The sequence below is a fragment of the Coturnix japonica genome, chromosome 4 (assembly GCF_001577835.2).
Source record: "Coturnix japonica isolate 7356 chromosome 4, Coturnix japonica 2.1, whole genome shotgun sequence".
Lineage (NCBI taxonomy): Eukaryota > Metazoa > Chordata > Aves > Galliformes > Phasianidae > Coturnix > Coturnix japonica.
The window spans coordinates 44,523,656-44,544,354 of NC_029519.1; the positions used below are offsets into that span (position 1 = coordinate 44,523,656).

Here is a 20,699-nt window from a genome sequence, read left to right on the forward strand (position 1 = left end):
TCCTCTGCCTCCTCCTGCAGTGCTCCAGGAAGTGATTCTGGGTGAGAAGCTGGAGCAGGAATGCCCACTGCCTTTTAAAGGAGAAGTGGATACATCACCTTATTTCTTACGTGCCTTCACTGCACTACTGGAAGCTGAACTGCATTTAATTATGGTAGAATCTGATCCCTACGAAGCTTAATTCACTCTAAAAGTTGTTTCTGTTCCCTACAAGTTTTCCTCTAAATAACAGCTATTCTTCCACTTGTTTCACAGCAAACCGGGCAAGAAGATTTCCGCACGAACCAACAACCAAGCCGCGCAACGCTCCGCCGAAACAGGCACGCTGCCCCCGCCCGCGGCGGAGCCGCCCCTGCCATTGAGACTCTCCCTTCCTCCCTCGGTGCCCGGCGGGGCGGGCGGCTCCGCTGCCGCAGCTCCCGGCCCCGCGGCGGGCGTGGCGATGCGGCCGCCCGCCCCTTACGCCGTGCCCGGAGCCTGGCGGCGGCCGAGCTGACGGCGGTGTTGTGTCTCGTCGGTGGCAGCTATGAGGTCGCTGTGTCTCGTCACCGTGGGGGTCCTGGCTCTGACGCTGCTCATCGCCAGCATCTCCTTGTTGGTGGCGCACGTCTTCCAGACGGTGGTGGACCTGCAAGTGAAGCAGGTGAGAACTCGGCCGCAATCCCTCCCGATGGGTTTATTCCCTCTCAAAATAACCCTGGGAGCAGAGGGAGGGAGGACGGAGATGGCGGAGTGGCACCGTACAGTTCCTTCGTGCCCCGACGCGGTCGGGTGGGGGTCGCCGTGCACCTCTCGGCAACGAAATGCCTGGCCCTGCACGGCCGGGGCGGGGCTCGGGCCGTGCATGAAATCAGACAATATGAGTAAAAATAAGCGCTCTGAGACAGCTATACAGGCTGTGAGGCATGTGTTGTGATCTGGCGGGGGAGGGGGGCGGGCTGCTGCTGTAACACACGACAGGACAGCAGGGAGCACCTGAAGCACCCCTCCTGCCTCCTCCTTTGTCATCTCCATCGTACATTTCTGGCAGCTTTTGCTCTGCTGCTCCGTTTGTTGCAGTCTTTGGAGCACGAGGGTCTGGGGTCACGTCCTGGCATCCTCATGAGTGCTGAAGATGTTCATGGTCCTCCTCAGCTTTTGTTCCTCTGTTATGGTCATGTTGGTCATAAATCCGCATGACTTGTCATGGTCAACTGCATTAATGTTAGAAACTCCCCTACTTATCATGAAAAGCACTCCTCAGTAGCTATTTTCCCTTAAAGTATATGTGAGGCATGTAAATTAACTAATATTCCTAGTCTGAAGAATGTAATGGTTACTCAGAGGAACCAAGAGCACTACCACATGATGTGACCAGTGCTATTGTCTGGTTGGTGACACAAGTCTGCTGTCCTAACCCATGTGCTCTTCTTTTCCTCGAGGCGTCAACAGCAGGCGTTTCCTCACTGAGAAACTGTAATGTCTTAAATAAATTTGATTTAATGAGTATAGTCAGCTTAAAACAAGTTACGATCCTTCCAGGTGTATCTGAAAGTTTGGGGTGTAGCCAACAGGAGGCCACCGTAGGGTGAGCTGTGGTGCAGGCTGTCAGTGTGTCAGCTGCTCTTCAGGAGCTACTCCTGCAGCATTTGCTGGCAGTTGAATGTAGCATGCTTTATTCTAAAGCCATTCCATCATCAGCTCGTAGGCATTCTGAAAAGCAGAAATGAACTGATGTGAATGTTGATGGATGCAAAGTTTTGTGCAAACCAAGCCATTCTGTCATCCTCTGCATCACAAGCAGAAGTTGTAGTTTCCAATATTTCATGCGCTTAGCACAAGTGCAGGGTGGTGGGAAAAAAAACAAACATAAAACAGCAAAGGTTTGGTGGGATAGCATAGGACTGTCAGGAATTAGTTGTGATCCTCCTTATGCGTATTACCTCTTAGCTGCACACTCCTTACCCTTAATGGTTGATTATATAAGAGTAAGTTGGTAGTCACTCACCAGAGCTTTGGGTAATGCGGGAAACAGTTCCTAGAGCTCAGTCTTTTCCTACTTAGTGCTCTGCAGCTCATGCCAGTGCATCTGGGTTGCACAGGATCAAGCATCCTGCTCCCCACACAAGCCTGTGACACCCTCCTAGCCATCTGCAGGAGCCATGCATATACACTGTGGAAGAACAGCTTTCAGCCCCAAAGCAGTGTGCTTCCTGGTTGCTCTGCTGATTCTGCTGCTTACCACGTGTTCTTTATCCTGCACGTTTTTCTCATTTGTGTGTGGTCTAGCGAGTTGTTGTCTCTTGTGTAACCATCTCTGCAGCTTAGAAAACCTTGTACAAATACACAAATCCCAATTTGTCTTTGAAATGCAGCAAGACAAGAGCTTTCTGAGTCCTCTTGTTGCTTTGAAGTCCAGGGCAATGGATTTGAAATGGCATCTCAGTGTTCATGTGTTTCTTGCTGGCCACTCTTACCCTCCACAGCCACCTGCCTTTGGAAGAATTGCAGAAGGGAAGGAAGATGTCTTTTCTGCAGGTAGTCCATGCTCCACTGAGGGATTTCTAGCAGTCCTGCAACAGCAGTGACTTACAGTGAAGTAAGCTCAAATGGAAGGCTGCATTTTGGACCGTCTGAAGCACCTGTGTATCCAAACTCACTATATATGAAGCAGTGATGATAAGTTGGCTTGCAGTAGGGAATTTGTGTGCCACATCCTTTCTAGCCAAAGACAGGGAACTCAGAGTCTGTTCCTGGAGAGAGTGGGAGTACAGGAAGGACAAGGGAATCAGCGGGACATCAGACTATATATTCTCTGGAAGATCAGCAGGCACTTGTGTAATGATGAGGATGGTGGGAACACCTTTCTCCAAAAGCATTCACAGTTGTTATCTTACTAGTCAGTCTTAGTGGTTCTTTGTGTACTAGAGTGCTGTGCCAGATCAGATGTCCATCATGTCTTGTAGCTGTGAGTTGCTGGGGTAGCAACTGAAGCTCATCAAATAATGGGAAAAAAAACAACTGTCATAAAAGAGAATAAAATAGCTGCCTACAGGAGAAAGGCCTGCCCAGCTGCAAGCAGTGTTTGCCTTATGATATATATTTGTTACATTATTATGGATTTTACTGCCTTAATTGTGCAGTTTATGAACACTGCAACCCTTGAGCTATGCACTTAATGCAAAACTTGGGCAATCGGTCCTTGGGTCTTTACTCCAAGTGTTCTGTTTATGCCACATATCTTATGCTGATAGTTGTAGAAAATACTTAGTCTTTTAGTACCTTGAAATTTCAATGGTTTTTGTAGTCAGCAGTCTCTAGAGCTGGATTACTAGGAGTGTCTAAGACCCAGAGGGGCAGGGCTGATATTTTATCCCTTGACTTATTTTATTTATCGATCATTTTAAGATTTTGTTTAATGTGAAATCCTCTCAGCACTGCTTAGTCTGGAGTTGAGGTGCTCCTTTTGAACAGACAGTTCTAAAAACACAGGGTCAGAGAAATCTGCTTGTGCTGGTCTGAATGTTTACCCTATTGCTTCTCTGAAAAAGTTGTGATTAAATTCTATCACAGGTGGATGTATTGTCCTGGAATTAGAACACTTTGCAGTTCCATGAATAAAACTATCACCGACAGTAAAAATTACATTTGGGAGGAGAAGCTCATTTTATATTTCTTCTTTTTGACGTGAGGCCAAGGCAAGGAAACAGCAGTGAATGGACTGTCATGGTAAATAAAGCCAGTGGGACAGATGTTTTTGTTGTTTGAAATTCACGTGGACTCTACTGGGAAACAAGAAGCTGTGCTGCATAGCTAAGTGCGGACACAAGATCACATAGTACACTGCTTTTAGGTTGTGGTCCTGCAGAAGGTGCATCATACAACTCTGTGAGACAGCATCTCAGAGGCTCAGGCCTTCCAAGGCTACATCCTGCAGAACCTGAGGGTCCTGAATGCTTTGTACTTCTTGCGTGTATCAACAGGGAAGGATTGAGTCTCTGTTGGTACAGCAAGAGTAAGTACAGGTGAGGCTGTATCTTTTGTGTATCTTTAAAGAGCAGTCATGTAATCCGATATTTTGCTGCCTGCCTATCCTAGTAGTGCTCACAACCTCTGTCAAAAAAAAAACAACAATCCCACACATGTAATATCAGAGGGTACTCTGCTATGAGTCAGTCAGCAGAACTAAACTCAGCTGGGGGGCATGGACATGTTTTGTTCAAATAATATGAGCTTATAATTTTTCTCTTAGGTCTGGGCTACGTAGTATCGTGTGGCAGATCCAAATATTCTTGGTAACATTAGGTGAAAAACAGAGGAGAGCACACTGTCTCTTATTATTTGAGAATTTCACGGGAGTGTATCTAAGTCCTGCTCAGAAGTTTGTGAGTCTGGATTTACACCGCTGCTATCACTGTGCAGAGCTAAAATTAGTCCCTGTCATTTCTGTGGGAGATCCAAGCAGAGTTACGCACATCCAGCAAATAAATCGCAGTATGACAGTGTTTCATTGCCCTTTTGCTCTGTAGTCCATCTCCCAGGGGATCACTTAAAATTCAAAATCTCAGGAACACAAAACAAATTAATATGGCTGACGTGAACTTTTTTTAAAAGTTGAACATGTAGATTGAGTAATCTCTCATTGTAATTGCCTCATGTGAGAGCAATTTAAGTGGTATGTAGGTGCTCTGATAACACTTACTAGTTCTTGGGGAATAGTACAGATTCCCGGAGTTAAAGTCAAGATAGGAGAGAGTATTCTGATACAACCATCAGTTCCACATTAATTCTTAATTGTATTTCATGTGCTTGGGAAATGTGAGCTGTGTACGACTTCTTAGAAAGGGGACTGGCATCAGTAGAGTGCTGCACCATTACTTCTCAAATAACTGACTGTACATATGGATAAAAAATATAGTGATCGTCTCTAGATTCATTAAATACAATGCTGTGTCATTCCCAGCCCTTTCTGGCAGTGTCCTGGAAACAGAATGTCTGATTTAATGAGATTTCCTATTCCTGATCCTACAAACCAACTTTGGGAAGGCTCTGTCTGAATACAGGCCTGAGCTGCATTGGCACAGATTGCAAAACAACTGATCAAGAGCATTAGATTGCGTAGGAAACAGTGGATATGAGGTGCTGATAGTTCCAAAGAAATGCACAAAGCACTTGAAACACGGCTTGTGTTTTTTGTGACATTCATAGAAGATGTGGTTTGAAATCCTCAGAGGAAAGCAGTCTGCATTTGCAGAATACTTCAGGCTAGAGGGGCTTACTTTGCTGTTCAGGGATACTGTTGCCATTCCAATCTCCCACCAATATGTGTTTTTTTTTAAAACAGTCTTCTCTTTCTCCAATCATACAAAATTAAAAGCTGCGTGCTGACATAACCTTTAGTGGGAAAACCAAAAATGAATGCTAAGGCAACTGAGACTGATAAAAATTAAGACCTCACAGATGGTAACCAAGACATGGCAGCTGTCCAGTCTGCCCTGATTTTGAGTTTGTGCTTAACAATATTTGACTTGTTTTCTCAGAAGAATAAAAAGAGCAAGTGTTGATGAGACCCATTTAATTGCAAATTATTTCCCCTCCTTTTGCCTACTGGTGATAAGCTTTTCAAAGACAGAGTTTTGTTTCACATATTCCTGAAATTTCCCTTCTGCAAGCCCTGTTTTACTTTACTGCAACTGTGGCAGCAGCAGTGTTAAAACGTAGGAAAAGCCTTAATTTTGTGGTTTTGTTGGTGATGTTTTTATAGTTGTGGTGAATTTTATGTGAAATAGAATGGAAATAAAATATGGGGTTGAGACCTATGTTATATATTCTTAATGCAGCTGCATACAGCTGCAGCTGTGCCGTTCTTTCTGACACAGTATAGGAGTTACTGATTCATTACATAAGAGCTTCTGTAATAAAATAATTATTTGTAGCTCTTATTTTGTAGAACCGTGTTTAGCTGAATACAGAATACACTAGTAGTCTGGAGATGCACACCTTCTCATTGCTGTAATTAAAGGCAGAGGGCAAAGAACTTTTGTCCTATTCAGAGTCTTGAGAAGGGCGTATATCTCAGTCTGCTTAACTGAAAGAAAATTCTTTCATTTGCAGCTTTTTCTCCCTGGCCACTGAAAAACAAAGTCCAATTGCTTTGAGACAGAATTTCACAGCTGCACTGGAATCTCACATTCTTAGGGAAATAAATCATAAACACAAGGAAGCTGAGCTTCTTTTCTGGCCTTTTTCCTCCTAATATATCTCCTTTATGACTTCTTGGTCTCACACTATTGAGTTCTGCTTCTTTTAACCGTAATGTGGGCTTGTTTTGTGGCATTTTTTGCTCTTGCAGGGAGTACAAGAGGATCATTTTGTGTAGTAGCTGATAAGTCTTCACTCTGAAAAATGTCAGGCAGAACTGTTTGTAGGAAGAAGCAAATCAATAATTCCAACAAAGTTTGCCCCTAGGCTGCAAGTATAGTAGTATGTGTCTGATTGGTGATATGCTTCAAAGGAAAGCACAAAGTATCTGTAGAGTTGGGATCTCTAATCCTATGGTCTTTTTTTCTGAGGGCATAGAATTGCTCTCTTTCCTATGACTGTCATTCAGCATCTACCACTAACGGCTTATTTCTCTTTCTCTTGTTTCAGGGGACAGTGTTAAAAAATGGCACAGAAACCTTTGAAGCTTGGGAAGATCCTCCTCCACCAGTCTACATGCAGTTTTACTTTTTTAATGTGACAAATCCACTAGAAGTGCTTCAAGGTGCTACTCCTCTTGTAGAGGAAAAAGGGCCATATACCTACCGGTAGGACCATTTTTCTGTGTTCATATTTCACTAAATCTGCTGTGTGTAAGGAGGCAAAAAAGTGGGATCCAGAATGTTTGGGATCCCATTCTAAGAAGAAACATAGCTGTTAATGAGTGCTTGAAAATCTATTCTGCGGAGAATAGACTCATTTGTCACTACCTGGATGGTACATCTAGGCTGACACATCACAAACCTCCAAGCAGTTCCAGATTCAGTCAGCATTTTTGCAGATTTTATGCCAGATTTTGCTTTTGCACTGCTGTTCCTCAGCTGCTGGATACAGAGGAAACTCTCTGCATCGTGGCCTACTGAATTATGAGAGACAGACACTAATTGGTTGAGATGTAGGCCAAGAGGAGCATTGCGTAAAGATGTGATTCATGTGTTCACCCAGAACTTAGTTCCTAGCTGGAATTGCACAATTCATATCAGTAAAAATGTGGGCAGAAAACCAGCTGCAGAATGGAACTACGGGGATTTCCCTCAGCTAGCCTTCACCTGCTTAGATTCAGATATATCTACAGTTTTTACAGATAGCAGGATTCAGTTAGGCCATGTGCAGTGTTGGAGCTTACCAACTAACCTGGCTTATTCTGCTGCATGAAATGGCTCCACACTGAGCAGTCTGACTCTTCTGGACCTGGAGAGATTTCAGTCTGCTTTACAAGTAAGTTTTCCCTTAGAGATTCATACTGCTCCTCTATACACAGTAGTGCATACCAGGAGCAATAGACATTATGGCCTTTGAACTTCGGGAGGTATGAGAACCAAGGCAAAAATGTAGATTTCTTGTTGTCAGTCTCACTGTCATATTCATCCAGAAGTTTTTCTCTCAGGCTGCCTAATTCTTTGCAATATGTCTTCCCTTTCTGTTCCTTTCCTCTCACAGCTCAGCTTTGTGTTGCTTCCTCCCTTTTCCCGTCTCTTCCTTTTCATTGCTGTGTTTATTTAGCCTCGGCAAAGTAGTTGTGCTACTTTGGCAGAGTACCTCTATTAGATAAACTGGTAGAGCAGGAGGAAAAACTAGAGAGCTACTGACTTGTGGCTTGTTGGGAGAGCTTTCCCATACAGCACACGCCACAGGCTGTCTGCGTGGGCGCAGGTTGGGGCAGGAATCTCTGCCTTGTTCAATGCTGTCCAGGGGAGGCAGGCTGCACATTCCAGCTTCTGGCTTCTTTGGTTTGCCCAATTTTGACATGTCTAAACAAAATTCAACTGTGCTGTGCTCCATTGAATGGAAGAAATGGGAAAGTTAAAAACTTAAGTGCTCCTTCCCAGCAGATTCTTTCTTTATCCCTTGCTTAACTGCTGTTGTTAACTGAACCAGACTGTAGGCAATGGGTGGGGAAGGAGGAGGCATGATGGAGGAGCGGGATCGGGGAGGGGTGTTGCAGACATACTGCATGCTACAGCCAGAGAATAAATGCTAGATTTGTCACACAGGCCCAGTGTAGCAAGATAATCAAGAGCCATTTAGGTTTAGCATGTGGCAGAATGCCTAAAATGCTCTAAAAAGAAGTGTGACTCCGTTCTTTTATAAAATTGGAGAGTAGGGAGAAAGGCTGGAAGTGAACCACCCCCAACAGGCAGGGGAAAAAATATGGAGCAGCAGAGAAGAGGGTGAGATGGTTGAATAGTCTCATCCTGGATGGTTAAATTTGAAATAGTTCATGGTTTTGACCAACAGAAATTAGAGTTGGTGCAGAAGTAGATTCTCAAACAGAAATGTAGCCACACTTGTCTTTTTATATCCTGTAAGTTGGATTTACAATAAATAAAATAATTCATTCTTAGTGGAAGCTGCATGAAGTACAGCCCATTTCAACTCAGACACATGCCAGAAGGACAATGCCATGAGAAGAAAACCTGCTACTTATGTTTTCTGATTTGCTGACGATAGATATGTATCTCATTTTGAACCTGAGCCAGACAGTTCTGTAGAATTGTGTTTCTTATTTGTGCAGTGCTATTGTTCATGGACTAAATTATGGTTATAATGTGCTTCACAGTAGTTAAGGTCTGATTTCCTTACTAGATCATCAGGCAGCATTTGATGTTTCTTCCAACTGGACTTGTTTGTCAGCAATCCTAAGTTTTATGTTGCTTTTCTGAGTGCTTAGACAGCACCAGAAGCGCCTCTGAGGCTATGAGCAGTTCAGGGCAAAAATTCAGTTTGATTTCTGTTACATCCATGATGGCTACCTCAGAATTAAAGGAAAAGAGCTAAAATGAGTGCAAAGTATATGGATGCTAGCAGAAAGTTTCTAATAGGTTCTTAAGTCAATGAGGTGAAGCCTGTATCTTGTTCTTCCTGCAGCAAAAAGGCAAAAGTCTCATTTCCAATCTGCATCAAGGGCAGTCTCATATACAGTGCCTCTAAACCCTGTGCTGTTTGAAATTTTCCCTTTTCATTGGAGTTTTTTTCAAGACCAGGCAAAAATAATGCAATTATTGCATGGGGTGGCATTTTGGAAGCACTCTGTGAGGGAAAATTCATCTGTTGTGACAGAGGGGAGCTGCGCTGCTGACAGCAGTAGCAAAAACAAACTGAATCTTAATGAACTGAAAATTGTAGAATCATTAAGACCACTGAGATCATCTACTCCACCCTTCATGTTCTTAGAGCAGTACAATAGCCACAAGTTGATTGCAGTTAGTATCAATTGTACATGCTTAATTTGCTTACAGAGCAAACTCTTGTTTTTCAGAGAATACAGGCCAAGAGTACATGTTCAGTTTTTGGACAATGGCACCAAAGTATCTGCTCTGAATCCAAAGACGTATGTATTTGAACCTCAGAAGTCAGTTGGAAACCCTGAAGTGGATCTGATTAGAACAATTAATGTTCCTGCAGTGGTGAGTTCTCCTCCATTTCTGCTTGGGAGTCAGCATGGTAGATAAGGGTGATTGAAGAGCTAGGGAGGCGGTTTATATCACGACAGATGCTGCATTCATTTTAGGTTTAGACTGTTGTGGGTTTTTTGTTATGTTCTTTCCTCACCAAACACCTCCATAGTATCAGTTTTTCACTCCTTGTCTGAGAGCTGACACTTTGGAGATGAGCAGAAATCAGGCTTGTTGGCTTTTCATGACTAGACAAAATCAGGGAGTTACTGAAATCAAATCCATAGGAGGAACTCTGGCATTTCAGTGTGGTGGTGGTTGTTGTTTTAATCAAAATTTGAAAAATTGCCTCAAAATCTACATCACAAACTGAAAAAAATAATTCTACAAGGGGGATTTCAGATGCCAGTGAATGAAAAGGTACTACTGGCTACAATTAAGACAGGCGCTCACATTCTGCATTAGGTGAAGCTGTATGCAGAGGCAGACCATTATTTTTTGGTCTCACACAGGAACGGACAGCCCAAGAACAAGCAGATACAAAGCAATTATACCTTGCAAGGAAAAGTAGACAGTACAGAAATACTTGTTGGTTGTGTAATGAAGTCTTTACTCCTTAAGCTCATTTATATCCTGTGATTGAAGTCAGTTACTCATTTTTCCCTAGCATTTCTAAAAATGTCTGTTTTGATTTTATGGATGAATACATAAATGCACTGTATGTGGTATTCAATAGAGTGCAGCTTACTGGAAGTTGACAACAGTATACTCTGTATTTACAGTTCTTCATGTGCATTTGAGTGTTAGTTAGTATTCTCTTGTTCAAATTTTTGACTGAGATATACTGTAACAGGCAGTTCTAGAAGAACTATGGTTTGGTTCACCCAAGGAGTATTCTTTCTGTTTTTAGATACATAATGTTAAATCACCTTTCCAGCTACAGAATAATGAACTTTTGGTGTTTCTATTTTGGAGATTGCTTATCTTTGCGGCCTTTGTTTTTCAAAATGTAAACCATAACTTCCTCAGGCTGAAATCCGGAGCGCATCTCCAGCAGTAATAAAGCTGTGAAATTGGTGCTGTTTAGAAAGTGGTGTTGCCGGTTTCACTTAAAATCCATTCTGAACACTACAGAAGGGGCTGGCACGAAACCAAACTGGGTGTGTGCCCATGTCTGCCTGAAGGGGAACCTGCAGGAGCACTTCCCTGTCAAGAATAGCTGAAGAACCTGTTAGCCTGCATGGTACTTGCCACGAGTGGAAATAATGAAACTGAAAATACAAGTGAAACATGTGCAGTGCTGGTCTGTTTGTATGCAGCTGTTATTATTTATCCAACAATGAATCTGACTGTTTATCCCTGATTCTAATCCCCATGGTAGACTGCAATGGAGTGGACCAGGGCAACCTCTCTTCAGTTTGCCACGGAGGTGCTATTGCTCCTATACCAAGAATCCCTGTTTACAGTTCGCACAGTGCATGAATTACTGTGGGGCTACAAAGACAAACTCCTGTCAGCCATTCATGTTTTGCATCCTGAAATCGATCCAGTGTTTGGCTTCTTTAATAAGGTAATTACTGTGCAAGACTTCCTGGTGCTTTAAATTGGGAGTGATGTCATTGCTACAGTGTTGGGACTGTCATTGCCAGCAAGGCTGCTCCTGAACTGAGGCCATGGAGACTGAGGCTGCAGAGGTAGCAAAAGAATGTTTCCTCTTCTGTTTGATTGTATCTAGGCTCTGACCTGTGGCTCAGTTTCAAGTCTTTTATCTTTTCCCTTTGTCAAATATGCATAAGTTTTCCAAGAGTGGATATAAACAACTCTACTGTTGACTGTGCTCGCTATAATAGTGTGGTCTTATTGGTACGAGATGTGAAAGAAAGAAAATTTCCTGAAAGATTTCATTAGTAGTAGTTGAGACTATGCTATTTCTGAGCTATAGCCATTGCTGGCTTCCTCAGTGTCTCTGACTGCAAGTCAGCTTGGGCTTGTTTCACAGAGATTACCTGCAGTATTCGGTTTGTTTTCTGTGGGTTTATTTTGCTAGTAGCAAATGCAAAAGGGGAAGAAGAACTAACAATGTTAGATCCCCTTTACCTAGGAGGAGTGAAAATTTTGCATAGTCACTGCCACCTCATTTTATATACTAGGTGAAGTGTGATGATTTGCACGCACTTCAAGGGAGTCCATCGCTCCCAGAGTGGAACTGAAGTGATGACAGCTTAGGCTCCTGTCACTCTGATGTAGTTACTGGCCAAGTGCTAACAAAGTGAGCAGAATAACAAAAACTCACCTATTTGTTTGCAGATGAATGGAACTGATGATGGAGAATATGTTTTCCTAAGTGGAGAAATGAACTACCTTAACTTCTCAAGAATTGTGGAATGGAAAGGAAAAGAGTAAGTTTTTCAGTGCGATCAGGCCTCTGTTTAAAATTTGCCACTTTTCATACTTCTGATGAACAAAAATGTTCATCTTTATGTTATTTCCAAAAAAAAAAAAAAAAAAGAAAGAAAAAAATAAGGTTATTTTATTCTGAGGATGATGATGCTTCCTAGAAGCCCCTGCCTCCAGTATTTTAGCATGGATCATATAATTATGAAAAGACAGCCCTGCCCTTATAGAGCAGGCTGCTGTGAATGCTCACTTCTGAGCCCCTGCATGCCCTGTGGCAGAGGTGGCCCCCTCTCCACACCCTCCTCTGGGACAACCCTACATGCCCTTTGGGGCTCAAGTACCAAAGCAGCAGGCTGTGGCACAGACTTCCTGCATCTCCTCCTTACTGCTCTGTGCCCAGAGCCTGGGCTGAGACAGCTGATGCCTGAGAATCTAACACTTATTCAGAGGACAGCAGGCATTACACAGAAGCCAAAGAACTGCCTAAAGCACCTCTCTCCCATTAAGTGAAACATTTCCCAGCAATCACGTATATGGGAGAAACTCTTGCAGATGGATTCTTACTTGTTTGGCACCAGTTTAGAAATGAGATAAATGCAATTTTAACCCTATTTTTGTTAGTAGAAGAAATAGAACTTAGTGCTATACTGGTCTGATGCTCTTTTGCTCAGATCATAAACTGGTGTGACCACCAATCAAAGGTCTTTTAAACCTTATTCTCTTTGCTTCATTTTCTTCAGGTCACTGAGTTGGTGGACAACAAAGACTTGTAACATGATCAATGGAACAGATGGGACATCTTTTCATCCACTGATTAGCAAAGATGAGAACATTTATATATTTTCTTCTGATTTTTGCAGGTAGGAAAAGAGAAATGAACACTGACTTTACAGGAGAGCATTTGTGTCCATTCCTGTTGAGGTTTCACATTAGGCTGATATTTTTCTGTACATTATTTTATTTAACACTATTAATGTTCAGTATTTGTTTGTGCTATGAAGGACAGGAGAATCAAAGCACAGACACCCAATATGCATCAAGTTAAAGATGTACTGTTTCTAAAGAAAGATAAAGTGAAAATCAAAAAGATGTCTGGAGAGAGGCTGGACTGCATGGCAGGGCTTGTAGTGAGAGGAAGAGGATTTATATGAACCTTACCTGAAGCTTCTTTCCTTAGAAAATCTTCCTGTGTTTCTGCTTTTTAGAGAACACAGTCTGCCTTCTTCAGAGATGCATGGCTTGAAACAGTACTACTTAAAATGCAAGAATATGCTGGGAAGCATGGTGTTTCCTGCGTGACATTACACCTGCAGGTCTCTTCCCTTCCAAGTTTTCCTGTCTGTGGACAGACAGTGATCTGAAATTCTCTATCTAAATCAGTACAGATGTATATTATGGTAAATCTAGGACTTGCCAGATTTGTGCTTTTCTTCTGTCCTTACCCTGCTGTGTTTCCCCTCAATAACATGTACCAGCACTGCTTTGCACAACACACAATACACCATAGGAACCAAAATAAACACCCAAGATGCTGAAGGTGAGCATCAGTGTCCATGGAGCAGCACAATTTGTGCATTATTGTCCGTTTTGTGCAGCAGCAGGGTGATGAGATATGTATCTGTAGATCGAAAACGTATTACATTGAATGCAGAAGATTGTTGGAATGGGCTTAGGCTAAACTTTTGACTTACTATAAACTTAGATAGATGCACAGGAATCAACAGAGACATTTGCAGAAGGTAATTAGCATGTGCTCAAGGCTAACAAATCTTGGTCTGGCTTTTCTTCCTTGCAGATCTCTTTACCTGGTGTACGACAGCTCAGGAAGTGTTGCAGGCGTCCCAACCTACCGCTTTGTGCCCTCCCCTATGGTGTTTGCCAACACCACCGTTAACCCAGACAACGCTGGATTCTGTGTACCACCAGGAAACTGCCCTGGTGCTGGTGTCCTCAATGTTAGCATCTGCAAGCAAGGTATGTTAGCAGGCAGTGGAAGCAGATTGGAGGGACATTAGTGAGAGCGTATTTCTCCTTTCTGTCTGAAATATATGAGGACAGTTTGGTGAGGCCTGTAGAAATATGTCTATGCTCAGTGAAGTCAGTCAGCAACAAGTGGTTGGTTGGTGTTAAACTGCTGTAATGAAGATGTGATCTGAGGGGATGTCCCTGTGAGATGCCACAAGCTCCAGCAATGATTTACATCAGAGAAATCGAAAGTACCAGTATCCACACTGAACAGCCTGGGTATTTATAGTCTTCTCTTGTGCAGGTAGTTGTCATTTCTGCCTAGGTGAGTGCAAATAATGCAATATACAAGCATACACCCTTGAGACATGAAGCTGTGCTGATGCTGAACATGGAAAATTTGGGATTATTCAGAGGATGGGGAGTCAGAATTAAGCTCTGTAGCCCCAGAGTGGACTTAGCATTCTGTGAATGCACAGTGCAAAGAGTTCAGATGTCCTCAAAGGCTTCTTCAAATATTTTTGAGTTGTGATTTTTTGTGTTTTTACCTTCCAGGTGCTCCCATATTTCTGTCAGCTCCACATTTTTACCAAGCAGAACAAAAGTATGTAAGTGACATTGAGGGCATGCACCCAACAAAGGAATACCACGAGACATTTGTGGACATCAATCCTGTAAGTACAGCCTTTTTTAGAGGGTGAGACAGATGAATCCAAGCTCATAGGCTTAGGTCACTTTCTTGCATTATGTGTATCGATGTAGTCCCCATTGGTCACAGTGAAGCTTCACTAGCTTATGTGGAGCTATCCATATTTGCTTATATTGAACAAATTTTGCTGGGTATCAAGAATTAAAATGCTTTTCCTATCATACCTGTGCAGTTAGAGATGCCATCAGACTGGCACTGATGAGATGAAGGGGTTAAAATATTTCTGAGAAGTAGATGAGGCTCTTTGTCCTTACCTTGCCTTCAACATACTGGGGTTTTGTCCTGTCTGCACTTTCCCCAGGCTGAAGCTAGGTATGTGGACTAAGAGAGCAGATAAGTATACTCAGTGCATGTTGAACTCAACTCGGGTAGCATGGAGCCATGGAAGGATGGATACACAACCATGGTCAATATGTCTTTCACGATAGTTTGCAGAGTTTTTGGTACTCTCACCGTGAGATGTCAGAAATAAAGGGAGCTTTCAACTCATGATCTGTAGTTTTACACTGTTCTCTAGATCCGCACATCTGAAAGTAGATCAAGAGAGAGAGGAAAACCGTGGCCTGCCTAGTTTGCAGGAAGAAAGTAGCATGATTCATCAAGCTGTTGTGTTTAGCATGAGCAGGCAGAAATTGCATAGTTTCTTTCAGAGGCTCAGTGTCTTGTGCATGTGTTTCTTGGCATCTGGTTTGGTGCCAGGCTCTTCCTGTTAGCCAACTCCTACTTCCCCTTTTGAAGTATGAGGGTAAAAGGAGCCATGTGCCTCCTCCTTCCCACCCACCACCACAGACTAAATTTGGCTGCTTGAACAGGGAAAATACTTCTCTGCCTCCAACTGAAACCTTTATATGTCATGACAATGTTTTGTGCTTATTGTCTCTGGGGCCATACACTCCTATTCACTGAAGTCTTCAAAAAGAAAAGTTTCTCTTGTGCCTGAGGGTCTTTGCACAGTATTCAGAGACCAGAACAAGCAGCATTAGTTGTTAGCTTTTTCCAAAACTGAAAGATGGAGGGTTCCTCCATAGCTTAACTGTGGGTTTGCACAGCATGATGGCACACCTATTTCTGTTGTGGACTCTTCCCATCTATGTAATTCAGAGGCAGACTAAAGTCTGGGCATATAAAATACAAGAATGTCTTCCTTTGGTGAATGGAGATAAATAATAATTCCAAGGGAATCTTGTACCGCCCTGGCAGATCCATACCAGTGCAACTATTAGGTTGTATTCTCCTAATTTCTATTAGTTCACATTTATACTATCATTATTTTAAATTCAGTTCTTTATTTTATTCCCCAGCTGACAGGGCTTGTCCTGCAAGCAGCCAAGCGGATGCAGATCAATGTTCATGTCAGAAAATTACCTGAATTCTTGTAAGTGTTCTCTGCTTCTTTGTGGATATCTCAAATCTGAATTGATACTCAGAATGAATTTGTCTGCTGTATTCAGATGGAATATTGGTTGGAGACAGAACATTTAAGAGAGAAATCCAGACAAATCTTAATTGCAAATGGCAGTATCCTCCTCACTCATGGCCCAAGAGGCTGTTGGAGTTCTTTCTGCAGAGTAAAGGCAGTACTCAAGAAAAACAAGTTGCTGGAGACAAATTACACACAATCCTTGCAGTGGCATCTGTAATATCTCACTGACCTTCCCAAGAAAGGGTCTGCCACAGCAAAAGGAGGTTGGAACTCGGGGCTCTGCTGCTCACTGCAGTGAGTAATGACATCTTACTCTTCAGTGCTTTTAGGAAGCAAAAATACTGCAGCTGCTGTCATTTCTCAGCAGCAGTCATGTGAAAACCATATGAGAAGACATGACCCCTTAGAAGCAGAATATCTGGTGGTGGATCTCAAAACACTTCCTCCATGAGGAAGGGCTTGTATGATTGGGTAGAGAGAAAGACCTTGCCTGTGACTACACTGGTACAATAAAGGATAGAAACCTGTATTGACTTAGGTAGTCAGTACAATTCTGCTTAAGGGAGTATATGTGTGAGTAAAATGGCTCCTCTTCTTCTTTGTTCCAAGTGGATTCTGCAGGGCTTTTTTGTTGTCTCAGTTTCAGGGAGCTGTCCACAAACTGCAGCTAAAGTTGTGTAGAAATGCCACTCCCTTTTAACTTGTGTCTTTCTGACTTGTTGATTTCATTGCTGCCTATGAGATATAATAGCTATTCATCCTTCTCAATAGCTGATGCTTACTGACATGATTTTGCTATGTATTATAACTAAACAAGAAGTATTTTAATCAGCCAGTCCTCTTAGGGTACTTGAAGAAGACTAACACCACCTTATTTTCTGGTGCCCAGGAGCTGTTACATGAACACAATTTAGGAGTAAGATGTTATTCATGTGTGCCACACTTGATTTTTTTTTCTTCTTTGTAAATGTGTCACAGACAACTGTTTCTGTGTTTTACACATATGAGTAACCTTCAGCCTCAGCTTAGCTTAGTGTCCCTGCTGACTGACACACCTGTCATTCAGTTATCAACAGGCCTCTCATAGATCCCTTGTTTTCTCTCCACGCCATATCCCAAAATAGAAATCATTTAGCTTGTTGGAGACTAACATTGTTGTAGTCCAATGGGAAAGTGAAAACCAACATGAAAAAGCAGCAGCCAGTGTTTCTTTAGGGACAGTTTTCTTGTTCGTAGCTCTGTTATAATCTGTCTCCAGAATTCTGAAGTTGAAAGAATGGAAAAGCATCATTTTTTATTGTTTTGTTGTTGTTGTTGTTTTGTTTTTTTAACACAGTGAAACAGGCAACATCCGAACACTAGTTTTCCCAGTGATGTATATAAATGAGGTAAGTAATTTCATCAGTTCTTTGCAGCGTTGTGGGATTGCAGCATTGCTTGCAAAACTATTGTCTTTGAGCTTGCCATGAAAAATATGCATATTTTTTCCTGTTGTTTTATGTAGTAGTAAGTAGGAAGTAGGCGTTGTTTCCTATTAACATAATTCTGCTGCTGGTTGACCACTGCATTAACTTCAGTTCTGGAAAATCTTTGTTGGGTAGTCATTTTAATTGTGAAGATATTGACTGTAAGGAAGAGGGCTGCTCAGGTGAAGAGGCAGAATCACATCTTTGTTTCTGGAGTCTTTTGTAAATGCAGCAGTAGTACAGACCGTGCTGTGGTTGGATCACCAAATTCACTGGATCCAGGGGATGCTCTAGGAGATTACCTTTGATACATGTCATCATTCCAGGCCAGTATTAGTGCATTCCTAAACAGAGCATACAAAGTCACTACTTCCTTTAGAAATGCAGACCAGATTTTCCCTCTGGCCTCAGAGGAAAAGCTGTGGATTCTCAGAGAGAAGGTACATTAAGCAGGGAAGCAAAGGTGCAGACCTGTGGGAGCATTGTTAGCTTACCCCCACAAAGGTAAAATGGCCTAATATGAAGAAGAATTGAATTATTTTTTCTCTCTCTTTCTCTCTTCATCTTTTTCTACTCCAGAGTGTTCTGATTGATGAAGCATCTGCCACCAAACTCAAGCACGTCCTGCTGGAAGCCAGTGTTGTAACTGGAATCCCTTTTGTAATCATGGCAATAGGAATTGTTTTTGGGATTGTTTTTAGTGTGCTTGTGTGCAGGTCCCAGGGAGTGAGAGAAGAGGTAAGTGACATTTGAATTTGACCTTGTATGTTTGTCTCTGTTTGGTTTTCTTCCAGTTGATTTTACTTCTGCATTGACTCTCCATACAGAAACATTTTAATGTGATATTTTTGTTTAAAATGACCTTTCTAGGGAAGGGATGTTTTAATAGACTCAGAATAAATGCACCAAGACAAAGGAATGCAACTAATATAAGAGACAATCGTGGTAAGGCAGGTAGTATTTTCTGTGCCTAATTTCCTTGCTGATAGTAATAGAAAAATAAAAAATAAAAAACAGCCTGTCTAGAGAACCCTGAAGGGTAAGATGCAAAAAGCAAAAAGTATTCAATGAACAGATTTAGTCACAGGCAATCTGACAGTGTTCTCAGTAAAAACAATTGTCTTATGCCAGTTGCTTTATGATTCTGATAAATAATCACATCTATAACTAAAGAATGGGTGAATTTTACAAACAGCAGCATGCAAGTAATTCTATCCAGATAATACTGGTTTGTACACCTATTTATGAAAAGTTCTGTTTCAAAATGTCATGCTGGTGTTAAGGCCTTTAGTTAACAACATTGAAATTTCACCCTAGGTAAGGCAGAAGAGTCCAGATGAGATAAACTATGGATTCTTTGGTTGAAGGAACAGGCTGGGTACTCTAGGAGGCTGCTTTCTTCCTGTAGCTGCTGTGATCTTACTTATAGTGTAGCTTGTATGATGCTGCCCAGGCACCTCTTAAAGTCATGTAGGAAAGCATGTAGAACCCCTAGAGCACACAGCTATGCTATGTGTGCACTTCTAGCCTTTGGGACCCAGTGCTGGCCAGGGATGTGGTGGTGGTGGTGGCAGTGGCAGCAGCTTGGCAGACAGGTGTGCAGCCTCCCTTCCTCGAACAGTGGCTTTGAGGAGCTGATCTCTGGCTCTTCTGCATCAGTCTTGTATGTCTCTGGGTACCCAGGAAGCATTGCACCACCTGGTGCTCTCAGGACCATAGTTCAGGTTCCTTTTCATGAGAGCCCAGTCCTTTTTCCTTTGGGCTTTTGAGCCTGCTGTGTCACAGGCAGACTCAGGTAGAAAATCAAAACCATCCCATTGCCTGAAGGCCCTGTCCCAAGCATTCCTGGCCCTCACTACATGTATGGCTGCATACCAACCTTCTTGGCTATTCCTGAGCGTTGCTGCACAGCAAATAACATGACAGAGGGACACCTGCTTTTCATATTTTCTCTGTATTATTTTTGTTGCTTTTCCTGCAAACATAAAAGTGATTCTGCCAATCAGAGCTATCTTTGTGATGCAGGGTGACTGTGGTCACATGGAAAGTACTACAGGGAGCCTGAGCAATCTCAGCTGTCAAGTATGTATATATCAGTATGCTGAATGCCCGTGTCACCTGGAGCAGGCAGCCCCCTGTATGGGGTGCGTCCTGGCCCTTTTCCTCCACTCCCCCCTGCCTCACTTCTGCCTCTGCACATGCACAGGGAAATCTGGAACATCTCTGCATCATCCCAGTGCTGCTACCTGCCAAAGCTGCCATCCACCCTCCAGCACCTCCCTTGCACAGTGAGGGTTCCCTTAAGTAAATCTGCACTTAGAAGTAGGAGCCAAGAGCTTTTTCCTTTCCTCTCTGGAGTTTAGGAAATTTAGCTTCCCTGCACGGAAGCTCTCTAATGTGCCACATTCAATCTTCCTGTGTTGCAACTTTTTTCTTTCAGAGCACTGAAGAAGAAAGGTCCCCGCTCATCAGGACATAGTAGTAGATCTTCTTAAATACGTGAGCTTGGAGAATAAATCATTAGAGCTTACCTAATACCAGCTACCACTACCCAGTGTTGTCCACTGTGGAGAAACAGTCGTGTCAAGTGTAACGTTCAAAGATGGAAGAGAATCTGCACTGTCGTCAGGGGAGGAGACTTTTCTTAGCAGCTAAGTTACAACTACTGAACTACATTTTAAAACTGCTCGAGATCCTGCTTTTTTCAGCCCCGCACTCTCTCGTACCTGCACTGACACTCAGAGACCATCATAACCACTTCCTCGGTGAAAATAAAACGGCCTGATTCGTTACAGAAACGACGGGTAACATTTACAAATGGCCTTAGGAGCGTGGGCTGCAAAGAACCCTTGTAGAGATGCAGCAGGTTCCTGTGTCACTCACACACCTGTCGGTTTCCTGTAGCCTCACTGTTGTCTTTTCTGTAAAGTCCTGCGCGCTGCTTCCTGCCGGTTTGCACTGACTGTTTGGTATTAAAGTACAGAACGGATCTGTACAACTGATCCAAACCGCTGCGTGGAATTCCTTAAACACCTGGTGCTAGCAGGTAGAAAGAAGCCAACCCCTGGGAGTGCTCTTCCATTCAGACCTTGTAGCTGTTCTAA

The 20,699-nt window shown here is 42.7% G+C and overlaps 1 protein-coding gene across 4 annotated transcripts; it reads left to right on the forward strand.

Moving 5' to 3' along the window:
• The first annotated feature begins 444 nt into the window (after positions 1-444).
• SCARB2 (scavenger receptor class B member 2) lies at positions 445-20,597 on the forward strand. Of its 4 annotated transcripts, none has more exons than XR_001554948.2 (13): positions 445-643; positions 6,631-6,788; positions 9,500-9,647; positions 11,017-11,205; positions 11,943-12,034; positions 12,773-12,892; positions 13,828-14,006; positions 14,553-14,671; positions 16,008-16,081; positions 17,466-17,517; positions 18,175-18,333; positions 18,466-18,549; positions 20,036-20,597. XR_001554948.2 is itself a non-coding variant. In XM_015861498.2 (13 exons), the coding sequence occupies exons 1-12, from the start codon at positions 527-529 to the stop codon at positions 18,493-18,495; spliced, it is 1,437 nt and encodes a 478-aa protein (XP_015716984.1). In that variant the 5' UTR covers positions 445-526; the 3' UTR covers positions 18,496-18,540; positions 20,036-20,597. The 4 variants fall into 4 exon arrangements, 2 of the variants coding, with proteins under 2 accessions (XP_015716984.1, XP_015716983.1); XR_001554949.2 differs by having other exon boundaries at positions 18,466-18,545; XM_015861498.2 differs by having other exon boundaries at positions 18,466-18,540.
• The last annotated feature ends 102 nt before the right edge of the window (positions 20,598-20,699 follow it).

Bases quoted from the DNA above. Each gene is read 5' to 3' on its own strand.
- SCARB2 (XM_015861497.2), top strand. From the start codon at position 527: ATGAGGTCGCTGTGTCTCGTCACCGTGGGGGTCCTGGCTCTGACGCTG. The intron at 9,648-11,016 runs GTGAGTTCTCCT...TCCCCATGGTAG, and splicing joins CAATTAATGTTCCTGCAGTG to ACTGCAATGGAGTGGACCAG. The intron at 16,082-17,465 runs GTAAGTGTTCTC...TTTTTAACACAG, and splicing joins AGAAAATTACCTGAATTCTT to TGAAACAGGCAACATCCGAA.